Source organism: Haemorhous mexicanus, chromosome 3 (assembly GCF_027477595.1).
Source record: "Haemorhous mexicanus isolate bHaeMex1 chromosome 3, bHaeMex1.pri, whole genome shotgun sequence".
NCBI lineage: Eukaryota > Metazoa > Chordata > Aves > Passeriformes > Fringillidae > Haemorhous > Haemorhous mexicanus.
Genome location: NC_082343.1, coordinates 72,683,512 through 72,703,706, shown reverse-complemented (window position 1 = coordinate 72,703,706; position 20,195 = coordinate 72,683,512). Strand labels below are relative to the sequence as shown.

Here is a 20,195-nt window from a genome sequence, read left to right as displayed (position 1 = left end):
AAATGTAAGGAAAGCTCAGAGGACTTAGCCTGGGATTTACACCAGGAACAGAAAGGGCAGCCTGCAGCCCACTGACTCCTCCCTGCAACCTGCCCAGGAAAGGGCAAAGGGGAGCAGAGAGCCCTAAGTGCAGCTGGGAGCCTTCATGGGTATTGGAAGTATCTGTAATAAAAGGAAGGGGATGAGAAGAAAAGGTTGAAATGACAGGGGGAATCTATTCACTCCTTTGTAATGTAACAATCAATAGCATAAATGTGATTTCTGAAAGACAAATATATAAATGACCTTTCTAAAGAGACTGCATGGCTAGAACCCTTCCAGACCCTAGCAGGTGAAGATAACCCTTTCAAAGCCATGCCTGAGGGATAGTATAATATACAAACAAGAATTATGTGTCAATATTAATTCTTCAAATACTTTTTTTGTCTTTATGTACCTACCTAGTGTCAAGTTTTGGATTCTCTGCTGCTTTTTCATTAATTAAGGTGTGTTGATTTACTTGTGTGAAAGGAGCTTTAAATGTTATTGATTTACTTGTGTGAAAGGAGCTTTAAATGTTATTAATAAAACTAAGATACCCCCAGTTTGCAGCAAAATATCAGGTTTTACCTGGTGAGTCGGGAAACAATCCTTTTTTTCCATATATTTTAGAATTTATTTTGTTGATTCATTTATTTGGCTTTTTAACATTGTAGTTTACCCATCTGAGTGCAATTTCTCAATTTACAAAAGCAAATAGATCATTTCATGTCTACACAAAGGCATGGGGTTTCTTTCAATAGCACCACTTTGGTGAAAGATTATATGAAGCACAAAAGTGTTTGATGGCGGCAGGGCAAGTGCTATACATTCTTTTAATATCTGAAGGTATTCACACTTAACCTAAGAATTAGATAAATGAGGAAGTCTCATGTCTCCTGGGTATCCTATGCCATCCTGTCATCAGAATTAATCAAGATGATAATGAATACTCAGATTACAAAGAGATGGGAGTGCTTGCGACCAATAATTATTTTTAGAGATCATAATCTAGGTCAAATCCAATTTCCTGTTTTTGACAGGTGGCAAAAATTTGTCAAATTAATGGAATGAGATATGGAAATTTAGGTAATCAGAGGGAAGCACTTTCCCCTCCTGCCTCAAACGATATTGGGGAAGGACAGTGAAGAGGTTCCTCTGCAGGGGAACGTCTCCAGGCATCCCAGTCAAGACCACTGCCCACACAGAAACAGCTGGAATTACCAGGTCAGTGGCAAAAGCTGAGTGAAGCTGAGGGAAAGAGGTGGCCTGGCTCAGTCTGAGTTTTCACCCCACACTTTTCTCTGCCACTCATCTCTAACTTCTGGACCCTCCTGAGAAGGAGAATGGAGGCAGAGCCAACAGCCAAGTGGCTGCAGAGGCATGACAAGGAAATAAAATGCTAAAATGGAGTTAAACCTGCAAAAGAAGGAAAGACAAATAACAGACTCCCTAAATATGTTCTTGGCAAACAAACAGAGCCCAGAGGGACTACAGTCATTGATAGATAAGAGTGGAAAGGGAGTGACAGATGAACTTTAATATTGCTGCAGGCCTAAATGATTTCTTTGCCTCAGGGGAAGGGGGTGGGAATGAAATTTTAAAAGGTTCTCTCTGATTGCACTGGAGCAGATAATAAGGAGTAGCAGATCTACTGAAACTAAGCAGAAGTAGCAGACCCTCAAAGGTGCAGAGAAATGGGAATTATTTTAAAAAACAAACCACCCCCCACTATAAAGAAAGAAAGGAGGAAGGCTTTAAGATACTTTTCTAAAAATCTAGGGCACACCAAGCAGGAGAAGAAGAGATGCATCAGACAAGCAGGCTGAGAGAACACAACTACAGGACATGTGGGGCTGGACCGGGTGTTGACAAGCCATAATCAGCAGAGAGCCCTGCAAAGATCAGGCTCAGCACATCTGTTTGCACTGGCCGGCGCTGGCAGGACATGTCGGGCACCACCTGCCTGGTGTCCTCCGCCTCGCCACGCGTCACAGCAGAGTCCCTGTCCCAGCAGCGCGGCAGCCGCTCCCGCTGGCAGCACCGTGCGGGGATGCAGCATCGCAGGTGCTCCTCCGCCCGCTGCAGGAGCAGCCAGCATCCACCTGCACGAGATGTGGAGATTAAATATTTATCCGGGCTTTTCTTGCTTTGCCTCTCCTTTGTGGGTGAAACAAAAAGGCGGCTCGCTGGAAGCACTGAAACTTTCAGACCAAAATGTCCTCAAAAATTAGCAGGCAGGCTGTATTTGCTGAACACAGTGCTGAGGCTCACAATGCCATCAGCAGCTCCTTTGCCTTGGGGCGGTGCTGGATCTGCCCCCCATGAGCTGCTTGCAGCATTATTCTGGAAAAAGAGAAATTTCAACTCCCATGCCCCCAGAGGTTTTCAGAAAATACACATACTAATAAGCAGGACTGCCCCTTAAACAAAGACCCTCAGGTGATAATAATTAACTGCTAATACTGGATAATAAAATCTCCATAAAAATAACAAGCTACAGGGCAAGGTTAAGGTTATTATATTGTGGTTGAACACACAATTCTTCATACTTGGGATAAAGGCTTTGTCTGTTATGTAAGCAGGCTTGGAAAGGTTTATTACATCCTTGACCATTCCTTCCCTAATTTAAAAGCTTCAGTTTGGCAAATGATGACAGGAAAGTGCATGTTTATCTGTTTGCAGCCCCAACTGGCTTTCTGAAATGAGATTTTTTGTTTACATCTTTTTTTTCAGAATTTTTTAGCATAATCAAGGAGAATTAGGCACCAAGCTTCCGATCGCATTAATGAGAGCTTTGAGGTTTAATCTCATCCATTCCGCTTGAAAGACATGTTCTGCTATGCACTGAGATGTGTTTTATGATTATGGCTTTCTCCATGATATTTGCCCACCATGATAAATAAGGCAAGCTATTTTTCAAAACTATCCATAAATAAACAGGATTGGTTTGAGGTTTCAGAGATAAATTCTTCCTCTTTTTAATGAGCCCGTCTCTGCCTCATAAGTATACAAACTGAAGAGGATAAGAACAGAGGCTGACATGCTCCACTTACTCATCTTTGCTTGCTTATGATTCAGCAACATTTAAATTATGCCTAGAAGGAAGAAAAACACATGCACAGATTGTTAGGGACCTTGGCATGTAGGGAAACCCTACGCCCTACCTCTACCCTATCACTCTCGGTAGACCCTAATCTACAATGGGGAATACCAGGACTAATAAATGCCTAAAAATTAGGAAAACCCCAACAACATAAATTAATCCAAAACATTTTAATGGTGGTCACTGCATACATTTCTGTTTTAGGAAGCCTTTACTGTTGAGCTGGCCAACTGACCCAGAGACCTCAGAGGAACTAGGGCTATGCAAGTGTCAAATGATTGTCACGTAAAAACTACTAAGCTGTGTTGGGATGAGTTCTGTTAATCCCAGGTAGTAAATGTAGCAGTTTCAAGTCACTTGTGACTGCTTCAGAGGCACTCATGTCATGGATGCCTGGTTCAAAAGCAATCTCTCCCTCTTTGTTCCTTAAGTGCTTTTAATGGTTTTAAGTCAGAGAAATACAGGAACCTGTAAAGCCTATTGCATGACTACTCAGTGACTTTTTTGTTGATGCAGTTCTGGAAAAAAACATGAGCCATATTTCAGCCTTCCATTTAGTAAAGACTGCAGATTTTTTGCGAAGTCGCGAAAAGAGAGATGGAGGTGTCTCCTGAATTTTAGCTTCCTGCTCGGCACTATGTGGAGGTTTCACAAAACATTGGCCAAGACTGGGAAACAGTGACATTCACAGTCTAAAACAAAAAGGGAAAGCAATGTCGCTGAACAAGCTTAAGAAGCTTGATTTTAAGCTTCAGTCCCTTGAACATAGTTTCTGTCCCCTGATACCAGGAGTTTTCCTCACACAACACACATTCTTACACACAGAAGTTCTGTGTATTCTGAAAATTCACAAAGAATTCAGTAAGCCACCAAGTGATACAGAATAAAAATATCTGTGAAGGGTTACTATGTATGAATCTACCACCTCTGGCTGAGGAAGTCTTTGAGCCACAAATTTCTGAGGGCAGAGAGGGATGCACCACCATCTCTGCATTTGTCCCTTTCCTTGGGGCACGCTGCTGTTTCCTGCTGGAGACAAGATGTGTGGCTAGACAGACCTTTGCTTTGAACTGCCCTGGCTCTTCATATGTGCTACAAAGAGACAATGACCGATCCCAAAGAGAATGATCAAGATTTTTAAGGCAAGTAAGTATCAACATTGTTAAATCTTGGCTCCTCAGAGCTGCCAACTATAAAGCTTGGTGAAAGGGTCCCAGTTCTGCCAGGAGGCTCTAAGGAGAGGGGTGGTGGGAGGGGGGTAAATGAATCCTCTGCACAGTGAGCCTCTTGTCCTTCCAGCGCCTGATTATGCCAGCCTGAGAGGCACTGAACAAGATCTGTAAGAAAATGGCTTTTCATTTCCTTTTCTTTGTAACTAAAGCCACCAGTTCCTAGTGACAAACTTTTACAAGCTGGTTGCAGTGTATTTCTGTACTATCCACTTTGCTTTGAGTAAAGTTTACTCTGTAAGTAAAGAATGAGATAATTATGAGAACCAAACACTTATCAGTGGTCTCTGTAATAGATTAACACAAGGCTAAACCAGGGAAGCAAGTGGGCAAAAATAATAGCAAAGTCAGGAATAGTTTTGGGTGAGTATTGAATATCTAAGAAGGCAAACTTAGATAAACAAATAAATATAGGGGTAACTACTTGAAATACATATTTTGGAAGAATAATGTTTCAAAATATTAAATAGTGAAAGTTCAGGAACAAGAAATAATACAGATGTTGGGGAGGTGAGGAATGTGAAAGAATTAAGTAAAGATTAAGAAAAGGATACCAGAAAGAGGCTCTGGAATGGCTTCCAAGCAAGAATATGCAGAATCAATGGAAGCTTCCAAGGGAAATGCAAGGGCAAAAAGACAGTGTAATGAGATAATGGTAGACAAAGGGGCTAGGGGTACCAGTAATCTTCTGCAAATATATCAAGATTTAAAAAAAAAATAGTACTAGAGTGGCAGTAGATTCCATTAATAAATGAGGAAGGGAAAAAAATTAATGACTTTAAAATGGCTGAGACATTTGACTCCTTTGTTAGATCTGTCATCAGAATGAAAAATGCATACATGAAGTTTGAATAATTAGTGAGGGGTGAAGACACTGTTGGCATCACTACTGATAAAGACCTGTTGACTGAGAATTTGGAAAATGCAAACAAAGTTAACTGAAGTTCAGTGAAATAGATAACCTGTCTGATGAAATTACCTGGGTAATTTCAAGAGGAAAAAAAAAGGCACGACCACTAGGAACTGTAGTGGATGAGCAGAGCAACTGCCCCAGCAAACGGTAACTGAACAAAAATACAAAGAAAGAGAAGAAGAATGATTAAATGCAGTGGTTTCCCCAGCATTTATTGAATTTACAGATAAACTTCTTATGACTTTGCTTCCTGAAAAATAAAAGAGCCTTAAGCCATGAGCTGAATGATTTTTAAAAACATATGTTTTGTTGAGGAGTCTTTTTCAAACAAAATCTGGCGTGGTATGTAATTAAAGGGGCAGAATGGGCACAGAGCTAAGAAGCAAAACCTCTGGCTAAATGCTTTGAGGTAGGCACTAATATTTGGGTTTGCTCTGCATCACATCTTGTACACAGCTGGTGTCACACAAATAACAGGAACCTGCCTGTAGGCAGTATAAATTTTTGGGAGGAGTGCTTTATATATTAATGTCTATACGTCTGAGCTGATAATAACAGGTGTGATTGCCACACAATTATGTGTAATGCATATGTTTACAGAACAACAGCATTAGAAAACCTCCACCTCTTTACTTAATGGTGAACAGACTGATTCTGTGTTTACACAGGTTATTATTTCCCCTTCTAAATGAAAGCAGGAGTGGTCTGGATGGATTCCATCACAGAACCACCTTACTAGTTTTCTCGGGAATTTGGGGATGAGTTAAGACTGCAGCACAGCGCCAGCATAGCAGCACACATTGCTAAATGGAAGGTGAGGTGTTACATTACCACTTCTTTGGTGGTTTCCTTCAGGATAGGCCCCATTCCTGGTCGGGCTGGAGGTCTGATGCCGCAGGCCAGTGGCTGAGGACCCCCCTGAAGACATGTGGGCAGGACGATGGCTGCAGGAGGAAGAGGAGCCTCCAGCAGGGTGTCCATCTGCAGGGCTCTGGCGCACGGTGTACATGGAGCCCATGGGGCCCAAGGCAGCATCAGCAGGATCCACGCTGTACTGCTTCCTGCTTGGAGCATCGGCCAGGTACTCCTCAGGTATAACTGTCTCTGCTCAGGAAGCCCAGACACAAAATAAACATCAGTAAAACAGAAACTTTTTTAATCAACCCCTTGAAACAAAAATTATTTTTTATCCAAAATTCCCCCTTTTTTTTTTTGACAAAGTATAACTCCATTATCAACTTTCTGTACAGACAGCTGGCCCCAGAAGAGGTCCTTGCTGAGAATTAATAAACAGTGAAAGGAAACACAACCATTCAAAGTCAGTAGAGTCACAAGAGGGAAACCATGGCCTGATGTGAGTCATCTCTGTCAGCTTACAATATTATTTTCTGTAAAATCCTGGGCCACTTAGCCCAGGTCCAATTGGACTCATGGTACTCCTCAAATACACCAAGACTAGAGGATAGAAAGGAAGGAGACAGGGGAAGACAACAGGACAGGCAGTTTGTTAGATTCAAAATGCCTGGCAGCCCGTAGGAAGGAATGAAGGTAATAAAGCAAAGCATTCTGGCTGCAATTACCAAAATTAATCAGAAGCATCCTCAGCTGCAGACATCCATCAGGCCCAGTATCCCACAAGGATACAGGCTTGATGACTGATGAGCACACCCAAGGTTTTTCATGGACAGTTATGTGTTATGTGTGAGTCACTTGGACCTGACTCAGGTTCAAATGTGCCAACATCACAGACAACTGCAAACCATTGCTAGGATGGTTCCTGTCCTCTCCATGGCAATTTTCACACTCTGTAGGAGTTAAATACCTTGCTTTTCAGATTCCTGGAAATAAACCAAATTTTGCACTTCAAGACCTGCTTTGGAGACTTACACTTCCCTGTGCTTAGGGGTCTAACACACAGGCATGAGGCAGATTTTTCTCCAGGTTTTGCAGCATGCAGGTATTTTTGCCATTTTCCCCTCACATTTAGGCTCAGGTTTGTCACAGACACTTCCACGCCTGTGTCACTGTCTTCTTCCTTCAGTTTCATCATATCTATGTCTTTTCTATTTGCCTTTTTTTGTCTCCACAAAAGATGGCCACAAGTCTTCCTCCTCCTTTTTCCCACTACCATTCTCCCTACAAAACCAGCCCTCCTGTCACCCAGCCCCAGTATCACTACTGGGATACAAGCAGAGCCTTTGGAAGCCTCTGCTGGCAACCTGCACTTAGGAGATTCCCACTGCCACTGGTGTTAACACCTGGCAGGCAGGGAGCCCCTAGATTAGAGAAGTGCCTTCCATTGCCCCATGATATTTTTCTGAGCTGTTGAAAAGGCCATTTTCCTCATCATGAGTATTCTCCCTCCAGAGACACCTGAGCAGGGTGAAATTTCCCCCATGGTGTCACACATCAGCTTCCTGGCCTGAGAAACACTCTCTTCCTGATGTGTTATACAGCCTTATTGAGTAACAAGAAAAATTTGTGCTGTAATTTATGCCATAAGACACAAACTCCATTGCTAATAGATGTTGAGGCTTTATAAAACAGAGTATTCCTTTTAATTTACATTTTCACTCTTTTCCTAAAAAAACCCCAAAACATTACTTGGCAGCTGTCTACCATAGTTGATGTTAAACCAACATGATTTATCTCAACAACTCAAATACTCAGGAGTTGTGCCATGCCATCATCTTGGCTTGTGTGTCAGGCAACAGCAGAGATTTTTGTTACATTGTTCTTTATTGCCTCTTTAAAAAATTTTTCCCATTCAGGGCCAAGGCTGGACTCACCATAAGGCAAACATCAAATCTGAAGGAAAGCTGCAAATGTGAAATTTCCTTGTTTTTGGGCATTTGCCTTTGCAACTGTGAGTAACTTTCCTTTAGCAAGGCTTTTTTCCCTTAGATGATTTGGATTCTTACAGCATGCATTCAGGTGTCCTGCTGCTTTCTGCCAGGAATTTCTGAGCTTGATTCTCATACAAATACAGATAGGGAGTAATCCAACTGAATTCAAGGGAGTTCAGATAACGTAACACATAAGAGAAATGGGAATCAGACACTCTGAACCTTTCCCCCTAACCTCAACAGATGCCAAAATTATATAGTGATTGAGCTAAATACCTTGCTTTTCAAACTCCTCCCAATAAACCAAAGAAAATCCAATCAAGCCTCCTCATTCAAAGGAATTTAATTACTGTGTAGAACACTTGCAGTAAAAGCCTCTTATGCATAAAGAAGATGGCTCTTTCTGCAGCATCCTGCCTGCACTGCATGGAATAATTATGCCTCTTGTGAATCATTACCTCTTTATTCCAGGAAAAGAATGCTCTTTTAATATGATTACAATATGAAGAAGACATAGACTATCAAAACAACAAACAGCACATTAAAAGAGTCCTACTAAATAAACAGCATATAGCTTTTATTGCCATGGATGTAAATTACTCCAAAATTTCTGAGCAGACACCAGGGATTTTTTGATGGATGTCAGACTGTCTCAACAATCTGTGTGAAATAAGACATGTACAGATATAGTCTCCATGTAGAAGGACACCCAAGAATTGTGTACAAGACTACAGCAAGGAGCCAATCTCTGTCAGATCTGTTCCTAACTTTTCTTGATCTAGATCAATGTATTCCACATCTCTGCTTTGGGCTCCAGAATGGGAGTGATGATGCCTATTGCCATGGAACAAGCCAGAGCCTCCATTCATTACTGTGTGAAACATCCCCCAGTGGAAGGTGCTCTGGGAATTTGAAAAGTCATACGAATGTCTTCATGGGACAGAGGGGAGCAGGGATCATCTCAAGTGGCCCACTGCCCAAAAACCAAAAAAAAACCTGTGGAAGCTTTTGTGTTCCTATTTTTCCAGCTCTCTGTTAGTTTGCACCATAGAGAAGCTGCATGGCTTGAGGTTCCATTGATGATGTGCATAAAAAAATCTGCATTTTGTAAACTGCCAGAAAGCTTTGTAAAGTCATCACAGCCATCACAGCTTCTAATCCCACTTTGGCCAATTAGGAAAAAAACACCTTTTTTGAGACAATAGAAGAAAATATAAGTCTCTATCAGGGTTAAAAATGCAGCAGTTCATAAATCTGTGGCTTAGCCCTTCTGTATTCTGACTCACTTTCATATTTAATTTTGTAGGTAGTCAGTCTCACATATTCGTGAGAAACTAGTACACAATGCTTTGAAGCAGGATTTATGAGAAAGATGCTTCAAGGTTTTGCTCTGAGCACAGCAGTCTCTGTTACAACTGCTCACCACCCTGAGATGCTTAAGCTATTTTGGCAGTTTTCCTTTCCATGAATGGTCCACAGGCAGCTGGATGGAAAAGCCCAAGGCTGTTACGTCCAGCACACCTTAAAATGCAATGAAGGAGGGAAAAAAGCAACAGTTGCCTTCCCAATTTAAAAATGTGCATTTCTTTAGCTGAGCTTCTTAAAATTATCAGTCTGTAAGATTCCTAGCCAAAATCCTGAAGATCTGTCAGCTGAGAGTTAAAAGAGCCTAAGAGTCTGCAGTTAACATCCCATCTCTGCTGCAAACCTCTGGAGCAACCTCGGTCAGGTTATCTGTCATCTCTAGACCTCAGTTCTCCATTAGGATGAACGAAAACACTTGTTTTGTCTCTCACTTTTGTAAAATGTTGTGTTCTTTGCCCCAGCAGTACTCATTTACCACTGCAGAGTGCCACATGGATGCATGCTGCATGTGTGACTGCAGAACACAAACACTGGGCCTTTGGTAGCATCTGGGAATAGAGACACTCCAGAAAGACAAAAGAATTGACTCACATTGTACATTAGGAAAGCAAATGAAAATCAATTTCAAGTCAAGCAGGAAATGAAGAATAGTATATACACAGGAAAGATGATCTCTAGCTGACCTTTTCCTGAGCAGATCTAATCTCTTACTTTTTCTTCCACATCTTAAAAAAAGCCCAAACTTTGTTTGTTAGAGTCTCTTCTACAGGCAAAATCTCTTTGTACACTCCAGAGACACTCTATTCTGCCTTCTCTGCTCCCAGGCCAAACATGTCTTGCACCACTTTCCTCACCTGCTGCTGCTCCCACATCACTGCTCGTGTTACATCTTTCTCTCCCTTTACCTCTCTCAGCCTCCATTCCCTTATACCCCCTCCATGCTTCTCCCTCTGTTCTTCCCTGTCACCTCTTCCTACTTCTCTTCTGCCCTATTACCACTATCTTGACTTTGTTCTAACACTGCTTGCCTGCACCTACATCACTCTTTCCCCATTTTGCCAGTTATTTCCCTATCTCTCTTTTCTATTTTCCCTCCTCCCATACACAGGGTTTTCATAGCCATTTTCCCCCCAGGCTGTTCCCCTTCCACCCATCTCACACTTTCATTGATCCAGATACCCCTTTTTTGGTACTCCCATGCCTTTTCCTGGGTTCATCCCCAGATTGCTGCTTGGACAGCAGAGCCCAAGGTCAGGGCAGTGAAGTGGGACCCGAGTCCCCTTTCCCAGCTAACAGGCCATATCCTGCACAGCCGTGAAGAGGCTGCATCTGGGTGAAAGCTGCCTGGGGCACTGCTGGAAACCTACACTCCCTACTCTGAGCCTGCTGACACTGATCCCCAAGCCAGGGAGGCCCCCTTTTACACACCAGTAGTTTCCCGGGAAAACTGCCCTTCCTTCTAGGACAATACTTTAATGTCATTTCATAACCTTTTACTTTACCACCTGCAGAGCTCAATCATTTGTATTTGCTTTAATTAAATTCTCCATTAACTTCTTTTCCTCACAGTCAATACAGATTTATTTCTGTCTTTCTTTTCTCTGCCCCCACTATTCCTTTTTTGTGTCGTCTCCTATTCCTCATATCATTTAGTGATGGGCTTTGCCCTCTGACCTTTCCCTGTACCTTTTAAAGTGCTACCATATATTGTCTATAATGGGTTGACCAGATGTGAACTCCATATTTTAAGCAGCATGATATCATAGCTTCCTCAGACCTCTCCTTTCTCATAGCCAGGGACAGCCTTTTTTCATCTCCCAGTCATTTTGAGAGGTGCCAGCCACAGTGTCAAAATCCTGTTGAGAGGCTCCTTCTCTGTATGGCTTTATGTTTGCCAGTATTTTATAGTTCCTGAGCCTGGCTCCTGCTCCCTGCACAAGGATGGCATTTGCCCTATCAGGGAGGTGGGAGGAGTGGGTGGAGGGGGGAGGGGAGGGGATGGCTTTAAGCAGCAGCTTAGAAACCCTGCATCTCAGCCTTCATGAAAGGAAAACTAGAAGTGGGGAAACGCAAAAAGCAAATGCTGAAATGCAGGAGGAAATCCTTCAGATGAGTTTAACCATCAGTTCAATCTAGCGTAAGCCAGAGAGGGAGAGAGAAGAAAGGTATAAGCAGTCTTTAAGATTGTGAAAGATATGCCTTGGCTCTGAACTGCTATCTTCTGTTTTAAACATCAACTCTTAAAAGATTTTAAAAGATTTTTTTCTGTTCCTTCCAAACAGCCTCACATATTTCAGTCCAGTCAGGAATGTACCACGGCCCTTATCGTCCCTGCAGCTTGAGCCTGCATGCATCTATCTACAGATAAGAGTCTCCTGTGATAGATTAAGACTTTCCAGCTCTGGCTGCTGTGATTTACTCTGGGATTACAGCACCAACCCATTCCTTTTAGCTCCGTTGCCCATCCAGACATGCAGCACAATGAAAATATGATGTCACCCCTTAGCAGATGTTTCTGTACTGTGTCAGCACCACTCTCTGGTGCCTGCATCTGCCCCCTACACAGCTGGGCAAGGACCAGGCCTTTTCCACACCAACCCGTGGCTGGACAAGGAAAACATTATAGGGAGTGACATCTGGTTTGTGGCAGCAGAGCTGAGCTGTTTGCTGCCTGCCAGGGCGGGGTGGCATGGAGACATGTCCCCAGGGAGCCACAGCATCCCTGAGGCTGCTGCAGAGAGGCAGGGAGAGAGCAGGCAGCCCAGGGCTGTCACGCCTGTGGTTTTTAGTCTAGGGGAGAACATTTGCATGGGTTACAGGAACACACAGTTGCATCCACAGGGGAAAAAAGGGGGGTTAGTAGTCAGTCAGAACAGGAAAATGTAAATATGCCTCGTTCACTTGTGAATGCAGATATTATGAACATGGAAACTATGGTCACACTGTGGAGATAAAACCTGAAATGAATTCTCCAGGGTTTAGTCTGAGGCTTTTCTGCACCATGTATCATCTAGCAGTGTCCTAGCTGCTAAAAAATATTTTGCAGTAACTGAAATGCTGAGTCCCCCAAGGAGAAGCTGCCCGTCAGTTAACATCAAGAATCTAAATTTTTTTAGAGAATTTTCCAAAATCCAGTGTTGTCCTGATTAGGTCTTCAGCATAAGCAATTTTTTTTTCATTGTTTAAACAATTTCCCTTGAGTGTTTGCAGCCCAGACAACAGCCACAATGTGCTTAATGCAGTAGAACTAGGGAATGAAACCAGCTGGGAACAGATAAACATGGTTTTATTGTCCAAACTGAATAAAAAGGTAGAGTAAATTCTAATGCTAGCTGCTGACAAATATATTAGATTTAATAATAAAAGGTGCTCGTGTGAATAAATAACCCATTGAGGAATTTTTTCCATTTTCAAAGTGCTTGGGAAGGATTGAGTAAATGTATTTTGTTACAATAGAGAGGTTTTAGTCCTATGTTACAGCACAGGCAAATTGTTTAGGCACACGCACGAGGGCAGGCAAAGGGATTTCAATGACACAGGGATCTAGGCTGTAGTAAAAGTCTTCCTTTGGTCTCTTCCACCTGATTTCAGACCTGCTCCTCCTCTCTCTTCCCTCCTCCCTTGCCTTTATGCTATACCAAAGTGTAGATCATGAAAAGAAGATTTATCAGGGTTGTATGGTTTTGTGTCTCAGCACAGCAATGGTTCTGTGATGGCAGAGGGAGATGGGAGAGGCTGCGATCGATCTTTTCCGTTTCCAGCTCCTAGCAGTAGCTGGAGGGGTTTTCCTGTCAAGGTAGTTTATAATGCACTCTGTATCCCTATAAATCAGCATTGATAGAAGTCACAAAAAAGCTGTATACAGAATAGACTAGATGAAAATGACTGTGTTATTTGAAAATTTTAAGGTATTATATACTGGGATTCTCTGCAGATGAAGTACTTAGTGCATCTCTGTTTTGCTACCACCATGATGAATGTCCCTTAAACATATTGCTTAGTACTGGCTTAAAATATTTAACAGAATTTTTTTATTGTTTGAAAAACAAATAATTTGGGATACAAGAAGTGAGATGTCTACAGCAAAATGCAGTGACTGCAAAATAAGCTGTGTTTGCTCATTAATAAATATAATATTCTCATCCAGAAGTTGGGTAGAGTAGTGCATATAAAGCCTGTGCACGTGTTTGTGTGCAGGTATAAGATCTTTTATAAAGTCTTTGTTCCATTTCTCCCTGCCCAGTGCTGTGGATCTGCTAAACTTTCTGATATTTCTTCTGCCATATAAGTACAATATATATGAGCTCTGAACTCTTAGTTCCCCTTCACAAAACCTTTCTTTTCCTGTCTTCTTTGCTTCTGCTTCTGACGTCTCTGGCTGACCTCAATCCCAGCAGCTAGGAACATGCCAATTCCCCTTTGCTGAGCATTTTTATCCCCTCCTCTTTCCATGCTCCAACAGAGCCAGTTTCCTCCCACATCACTGTTCTGCACGGTGCCATGCTGCTGGGGAGCTGGGCTTACCCCGGGTCTCCATCCTAGGGGGGATGGGGTCCCCCATCCTGGGGACTCATCCCCAGCCTCACTGCATTTTCCTTAAATCCACCTTCTATGATGAAGACCATCAAGCCACTGCCACCTTTTTGTTCAAGTCACTTCTGTAACCTTTTCATGTTTCCATGAAGAAATCCACCATAAGGCACCTGATTGCACCTGATTCCCTTCACCAAGCCTCTATTTGCAGCCTATTTTCAGTCAGAGGGTGTAATTCTCTTACCCATCACCAGCTGCTGGTGATGCAACTCCTTGCCTTGCACCCTTACCTTGCTCACTGCTGTCCATGGCCAGCACAAACACCAAAATGCATGTCACCACCAAGAATTTGCTTCTGGTACTCTCTTAATTGCTTTAATCCCCTGCTTTGCACTCATTTTGCCAACAGATTAATGTTCTTCAGGCAGATGCTGTGTGTTACTACTTTCCTAAAGGCATTTTGATGTACTCTGTATAATTACTGCAAACAAATAAATCCTAAGGAACTAGGGAGCCTTGTTGATTAAAAAGTGGCCAAGATTCTTCAAGAAAAACAGTGGATGATTTCCATGGAAATGCCACTGTGTGTGGGTTTCCATTTGTTTTGTAGTGAACTGGGAAAGGATGGAAAGAAACAGAAGGTAGATAAAGACAGATAAGGGAGGGATGGCGATAAAAGGCTAAAAAAGGGAGCAGCATGAGGAATGTGAAAAACTGAAGAACATCCAAGCAAAAATCAGCAATGTCCCGTGGAAAAAATTTTGAATCTTGTTTGAAATCTGTCATATTGAAGCAGCCTAAATACCAGATTCCCTTTCCGCACTCTCAGCTGTCTTTGCTTCCTGCCATGGAGGTGCAAGTCCAGGCCTTGCCATGGGCACCACATACCAGGCAGTCCCAGAAGCAAGGTCCCTCTCATCCAGATTCACAAGCAGAAGTTCACCTTTTTTTCCAAAACCTCTCTTGTTTCACTTAATAAGTGCTGGATCTTGAGGTTCACCTTTTTTCACACTCGTATTTTTGAAAACCAGGTGAGTCATATTGATTTATGCTTGCAGCACTTGCAGAGGTTTCCCATCCCCAGTTCTGGCTTGTGGCCCACTCATCTGACTGCTTGAAATACCGGAATATTGGATCACAGGTATTTGGATCAATATTTTAAAAGTTTAGGAATGAAAATTCCTGTTTCAATTTTAATTTAAGCTATTTAAAATAAAAGCCTGGACTACTAACTCCTAAAGGAATCATAGAGCTCTTGGGAGAAGGTCTTAACCAGTTAAAACAAAGTTAAAGCTAAACCTGGAGCTAAAACAGAGTAACAATCACATAATTTACCTGACTATGGCTCTGAAAGTGTCTGTGCTTCCTCCACATGACTGCTTGTAAAGCTTGAATTAAATGTATACATCCAGAGGTATTCTTTTCTGTAGTGGATATGATCTCATCCATCATGCTTCATGCATTTATGCCCATCATTTCATCCACTTTCCTTTTGCATACCCTTTGATATGGAGAAATAAAGCATCCTTAAATTCTATTTCATAGCCTGGCTCTCTATTCTAACCTCCATGGCTGCAGCCCAGGCAATACCCAGCACTGCTGGTGTCTGTGCCACGGCACTGAGCACATCTTGGGCTGAAGGACAAAAAGGCCTTTGGGCTTTTCCTCTCTCTCTGCTGAGACCAGAGTGCCTACCCGCCAGGGGTAGCTTTTCAAAAGGGATGAACTTCCTTGCAGCCCCAAGTCAGTGAAGGTAAAACAGCCCAGCAGAATGTGGGAAGGAGGATAGGATGTCCCTGGGGCTGGCTGCTGAAGAGATGTCTGCTTACAGCTTCATTGCTTAGCATCCACAAAGAGATACAATTCCATAAACTTAAAGGAAAAGAAAGAGAGTCTTCACTTGTGAGTTAGCAAATAATAATCTCAAAACTTAAAGGTCAGAAAGTTCAATTTATCCAATTCTGCCAATTCTGTAGAGTCCAGGCAAAATACATCGCAGCTGAATTTTCTCTCTTCCATCCATCTCTTATTTTTCTTCCTGCCAGGATTTGCTCCTTAGTGTACATTTTATTAATTTCTTCTGATCTAGCCTGAAAGGGCCGGAATGCTAAAGCCTCTGCTACCACCCTCATGAAACACTGACTGACTCTCTCTTTTCTTTCAACCCCCTGCCTTTACTCCCTATCCTTTGGACCATCCTAAACTGTTCCTGTCTCTCCTCTGGGCTGCAACATGCAGCTCCAGCTGCCTCTTCTTCAGCTCTGCCGCAGAGTTACCAGCCTGGACACCTTGTTTCAGGAAGCCAGTCCTTGGGATGGTGCTCCAGCTGCAAGCAGAACCTCAGCATAGGGTGGCCCTGTGGTCAGTTGTGTCAGGTAGGGAGGGGAAGGGAAGGGAAGGGAAGGGAAGGGAAGGGAAGGGAAGGGAAGGGAAGGGAAGGGAAGGGAAGGGAAGGGAAGGGAAGGGAAGGGAAGGGAAGGGAAGGGAAGGGAAGGGAAGGGAAGGGAAGGGAAGGGAAGGGAAGGGAAGGGAAGGGAAGGGAAGGGAAGGGAAGGGAAGGGAAGGGAAGGGAAGGGAAGGGAAGGGAAGGGAAGGGAAGGGAAGGGAAGGGAAGGGAAGGGAAGGGAAGGGAAGGGAAGGGAAGGGAAGGGAAGGGAAGGGAAGGGAAGGGAAGGGAAGGGAAGGGAAGGGAAGGGAAGGGAAGGGAAGGGAAGGGAAGGAAGGGAAGGGAAGGGAAGGGAAGGGAAGGGAAGGGAAGGGAAGGGAAGGGAAGGGAAGGGAAGGGAAGGGAAGGGAAGGGAAGGGAAGGGAAGGGAAGGGAAGGGAAGGGAAGGGAAGGGAAGGGAAGGGAAGGGAAGGGAAGGGAAGGGAAGGGAAGGGAAGGGAAGGGAAGGGAAGGGAAGGGAAGGGAAGGGAAGGGAAGGGAAGGGAAGGGAAGGGAAGGGAAGGGAAGGGAAGGGAAGGGAAGGGAAGGGAAGGGAAGGGAAGGGAAGGGAAGGGAAGGGAAGGGAAGGGAAGGGAAGGGAAGGGAAGGGAAGGGAAGGGAAGGGAAGGGAAGGGAAGGGGGGAGGAAGGAAGGAAGGAAGGAAGGAAGGAAGGAAGGAAGGAAGGAAGGAAGGAAGGAAGGAAGGAAGGAAGGAAGGAAGGAAGGAAGGAAGGAAGGAAGGAAGGAAGGAAGGAAGGAAGGAAGGAAGGAAGGAAGGAAGGAAGGAAGGAAGGAAGGAATTCTATCCCAGCCTTTCTCAACTGTACTGCAGGTTCTGCCATCAATCCAAAAGCCCTAAAGACCATATAAACTTTTTATATTATACTTTGTTGTGGCTGGATGTCTCTGCTCCCTCTTTAAGAGTGACCTTAATGTTTTATTTATTGTTTAAAGGATAATGATCGTGGTAGAGGAATATATGAGGCAATAAATGGCCTTTGCAGGTAATTAAATGCTGAGGAGCGCTGAAGCTATTGATAGCCATAAAAGCCATTTATTCTGAGTGTGCTGAGAACACACAGCCAGGCATGCTGTTCCTCATAGCATGCAACAAGACAAGATTAAACAAGCCATGGTACTAGAAAGGGGAAAGACAGCATTTTTCTTACTCTCTCAGGGCTTGAAACTGAGCTGCTGTTGATTTGGTGCTTGCAACAGAAAATATTGATTGTAATAATATGTGGTTTTCTATCATATTATTCTTTTTTTTCCTAGCTGTTTTAGAAGGGCTTTGCACATGTTGGCAAGAATTATTGCCCTCCTTTGACACATACTCAAATAAAGGCACAGCAAGGAAGAGTGCCCACATAGTCAATAGGAAAGTCTCTTACAAAAATCCAGTTCCCAGGCCAGTGTCTTGCCTACTTAGTCACACTCCTATTGTGCATTGCTATTGTGCTTGCCATACCAGCTTTTTGAGGGCTTGTGGATAGGAAGAGCCCACCTTCCTACAGACAGAGGCACTAGCAACCTGCTGTGCTTCTGCTCCATATAGATCCCTACTTCCAGCCAGTGCCACGAGAGAAGCTGTTCTCCTGCAGATAGTGGCAGGCAGCTCCATATGGTTCCAAATTTGACTTGGCCATGGGGAGAACAGCAAGGCTAGGAACCTTATTCACAGCCTTTCCCATCTTCCCCTGTGATAAAAACAATACAGGGTGGCCACAAAAGTTATTGCATAAAGTTTTGCTGCAGCCACATGCAGCTGTGCTCTATGTGGAGACATCAACTGCCTAACAGCACAAAATAGCCAAAACCCAAGGTTTGGGACAGAAGGAGCAAGGAAAGGATTGGCTGAAAAGGAAAGCTTATCAAACTTAATGTTTCCCACATAAAAGAAAAACTTCTCCCATTTCTGTGCCCACCATCAGGTTAGCCAGAAGCTTTTTAGTTTCCTCTAAAGAATAATCTAATATCTCATAGGTGCATGTCAACAGTGTGTAGGTGTCCTAGAAATGAACGTTTCACATGCTCCCATCCAAACCTCCATCAGCTGAGCATGAGACAAATGGTGAAATCTGAACACAGAGTGGAGGCACTTTACAGGATCTCTGTTGGCTTCCCATCACTTAGCCCCTGTCCCACTTCACAGGGTTTTCTGCATAGGTCACCCAGGTCTTGCCATCATTTAAGCTCAAACTGTTCTGCTGCTCCCATGGACAATTTTGGCGTGCAGGTCCAGAGGTGCTTTGAACCCAGGTGCTGTGGTGACAGGTAACATCTCAGGAATTTGCTGTAATGCAGACCAGAAGCTGGGCATTTCCCAGGAGGCCTGGGAGTCATCCCACAGCTGCTCCCCACAAATCACTCTCATGAGCCAGAAGGTCCCTTCACAGCTGAGAAGGAGCCCTGGGGAATGGCACATGTGAGGCATGAGACAGGTGAGGGAGCTTGGCAAGGCAGGCAGAGCGTGGGGCTCAGGTGCAGGGAGAGTAAAGCACAGCCAGCAAGGCTCATTGCAGAGGCCAGCTCTAGGCACAGCCTGATGAGTGTGCACTTCCTAGGCATGTAAAACACAGTTGTAAGTGATACATGCATATGTCAACAAATCCCACCTGCCCTGTACACAGCCATTAGCATCTGGCAGCTTGCTGTGAGCACAGGTGAGTTATGGCTTAGGGGCATGTGCTTTGGGGCAAGGTTAAGAGGTGACTCCTGTGTGGGGTAAGTGGATTAATATGACTGGACACGATGCTGGCTTCTCCTCTCCCTTCTGACGGTGTAAATCAAGGGTAACTGCACCAAAGTCAATACCTGGATTAGATTCATTGGTGCAAAGGGGCTGAAAAGCACATGATTTTAAAAGAAAGGACATCTCGATTACAAGATGGGGAACAGAAACAATGAAAAATGTGGCTGCTTTGTGTGGCTTCCTGTGGTGCTTTTTTATGGCCCTGCTCCTTCCATGAGAGCTTTATCCCAACAGGAGCCCTCACAGACCCATCTGCAGCAGAGCTCCTACTTGTCACTGGCCCTCCTGGTCACTGCCCTGTGGGGAAGCCCTGTCCCTGCTCTGTGCAGCAGAGGAACCCCCAGGCTGACCTTGCTGCAGAGAAACGCTGGCTCCTGGGGGGATGGAAGGAAATTTAGGCAATGCAGCATTAAACACAGCCTCAGTGCCTCAATCCAACCTGCCTTGAACACTTCCAGGGATGCAGCACCCACAGCTTCTCCAGGCAACCTGTGTCAGTCCCTCACCACTCTCACAGTGAAGAATTTCTTCCTCATGGCTAATTTAAAGCTACCTGACTAGCCCAGGCTGCCCAGCCCATGCTGCTTCTGGGGGGCTATTGGTTGCACACACACACACACACACCCCACCCCACATGGGAAACCCAGGAAAGAAGCTTTGCCTACACCCACATCCCTTGTCTAGTCTGAGGGAAAAATAATATTTTGCCCATCCTCAGTGTCTGGGGAGATCCAGTGAGGATGATGTCAGGGACATCTCCACTGGAATTTTGTGGGGATGGAGATGCTCAGAGTTACACTCTGAGCATCTCCATCCCCACAAAACTCAGCATCCCCACAAAATTCAGTTTTTACAGCAACTGTAAAAACTCTGGTTGTGGAATTGCCTTCTCTCACACACAGACCTGCCGTGAGAAAGTAAATGCAAATGTACATGCAAATTAAAATGCAAATGCAAAAGCAAATGCCAGGCCTCCTGGGCTGCACTCCTCGGTGCTACAGAAATCCC

The 20,195-nt window shown here is 44.0% G+C and overlaps 1 protein-coding gene across 1 annotated transcript in view; it reads right to left on the bottom strand.

Annotated features, from left to right (window-relative positions):
• Window positions 1–20,195, bottom strand: part of SCML4 (Scm polycomb group protein like 4) — a 42,945-nt gene that overhangs the window by 6,636 nt on the left and 16,114 nt on the right. Inside the window, exon 5 of the mRNA XM_059843382.1 lies at window positions 6,098–6,370. Coding sequence (XP_059699365.1) covers window positions 6,098–6,370 — 273 coding nt within the window. The remainder of the gene's footprint in view (window positions 1–6,097; window positions 6,371–20,195) is intronic.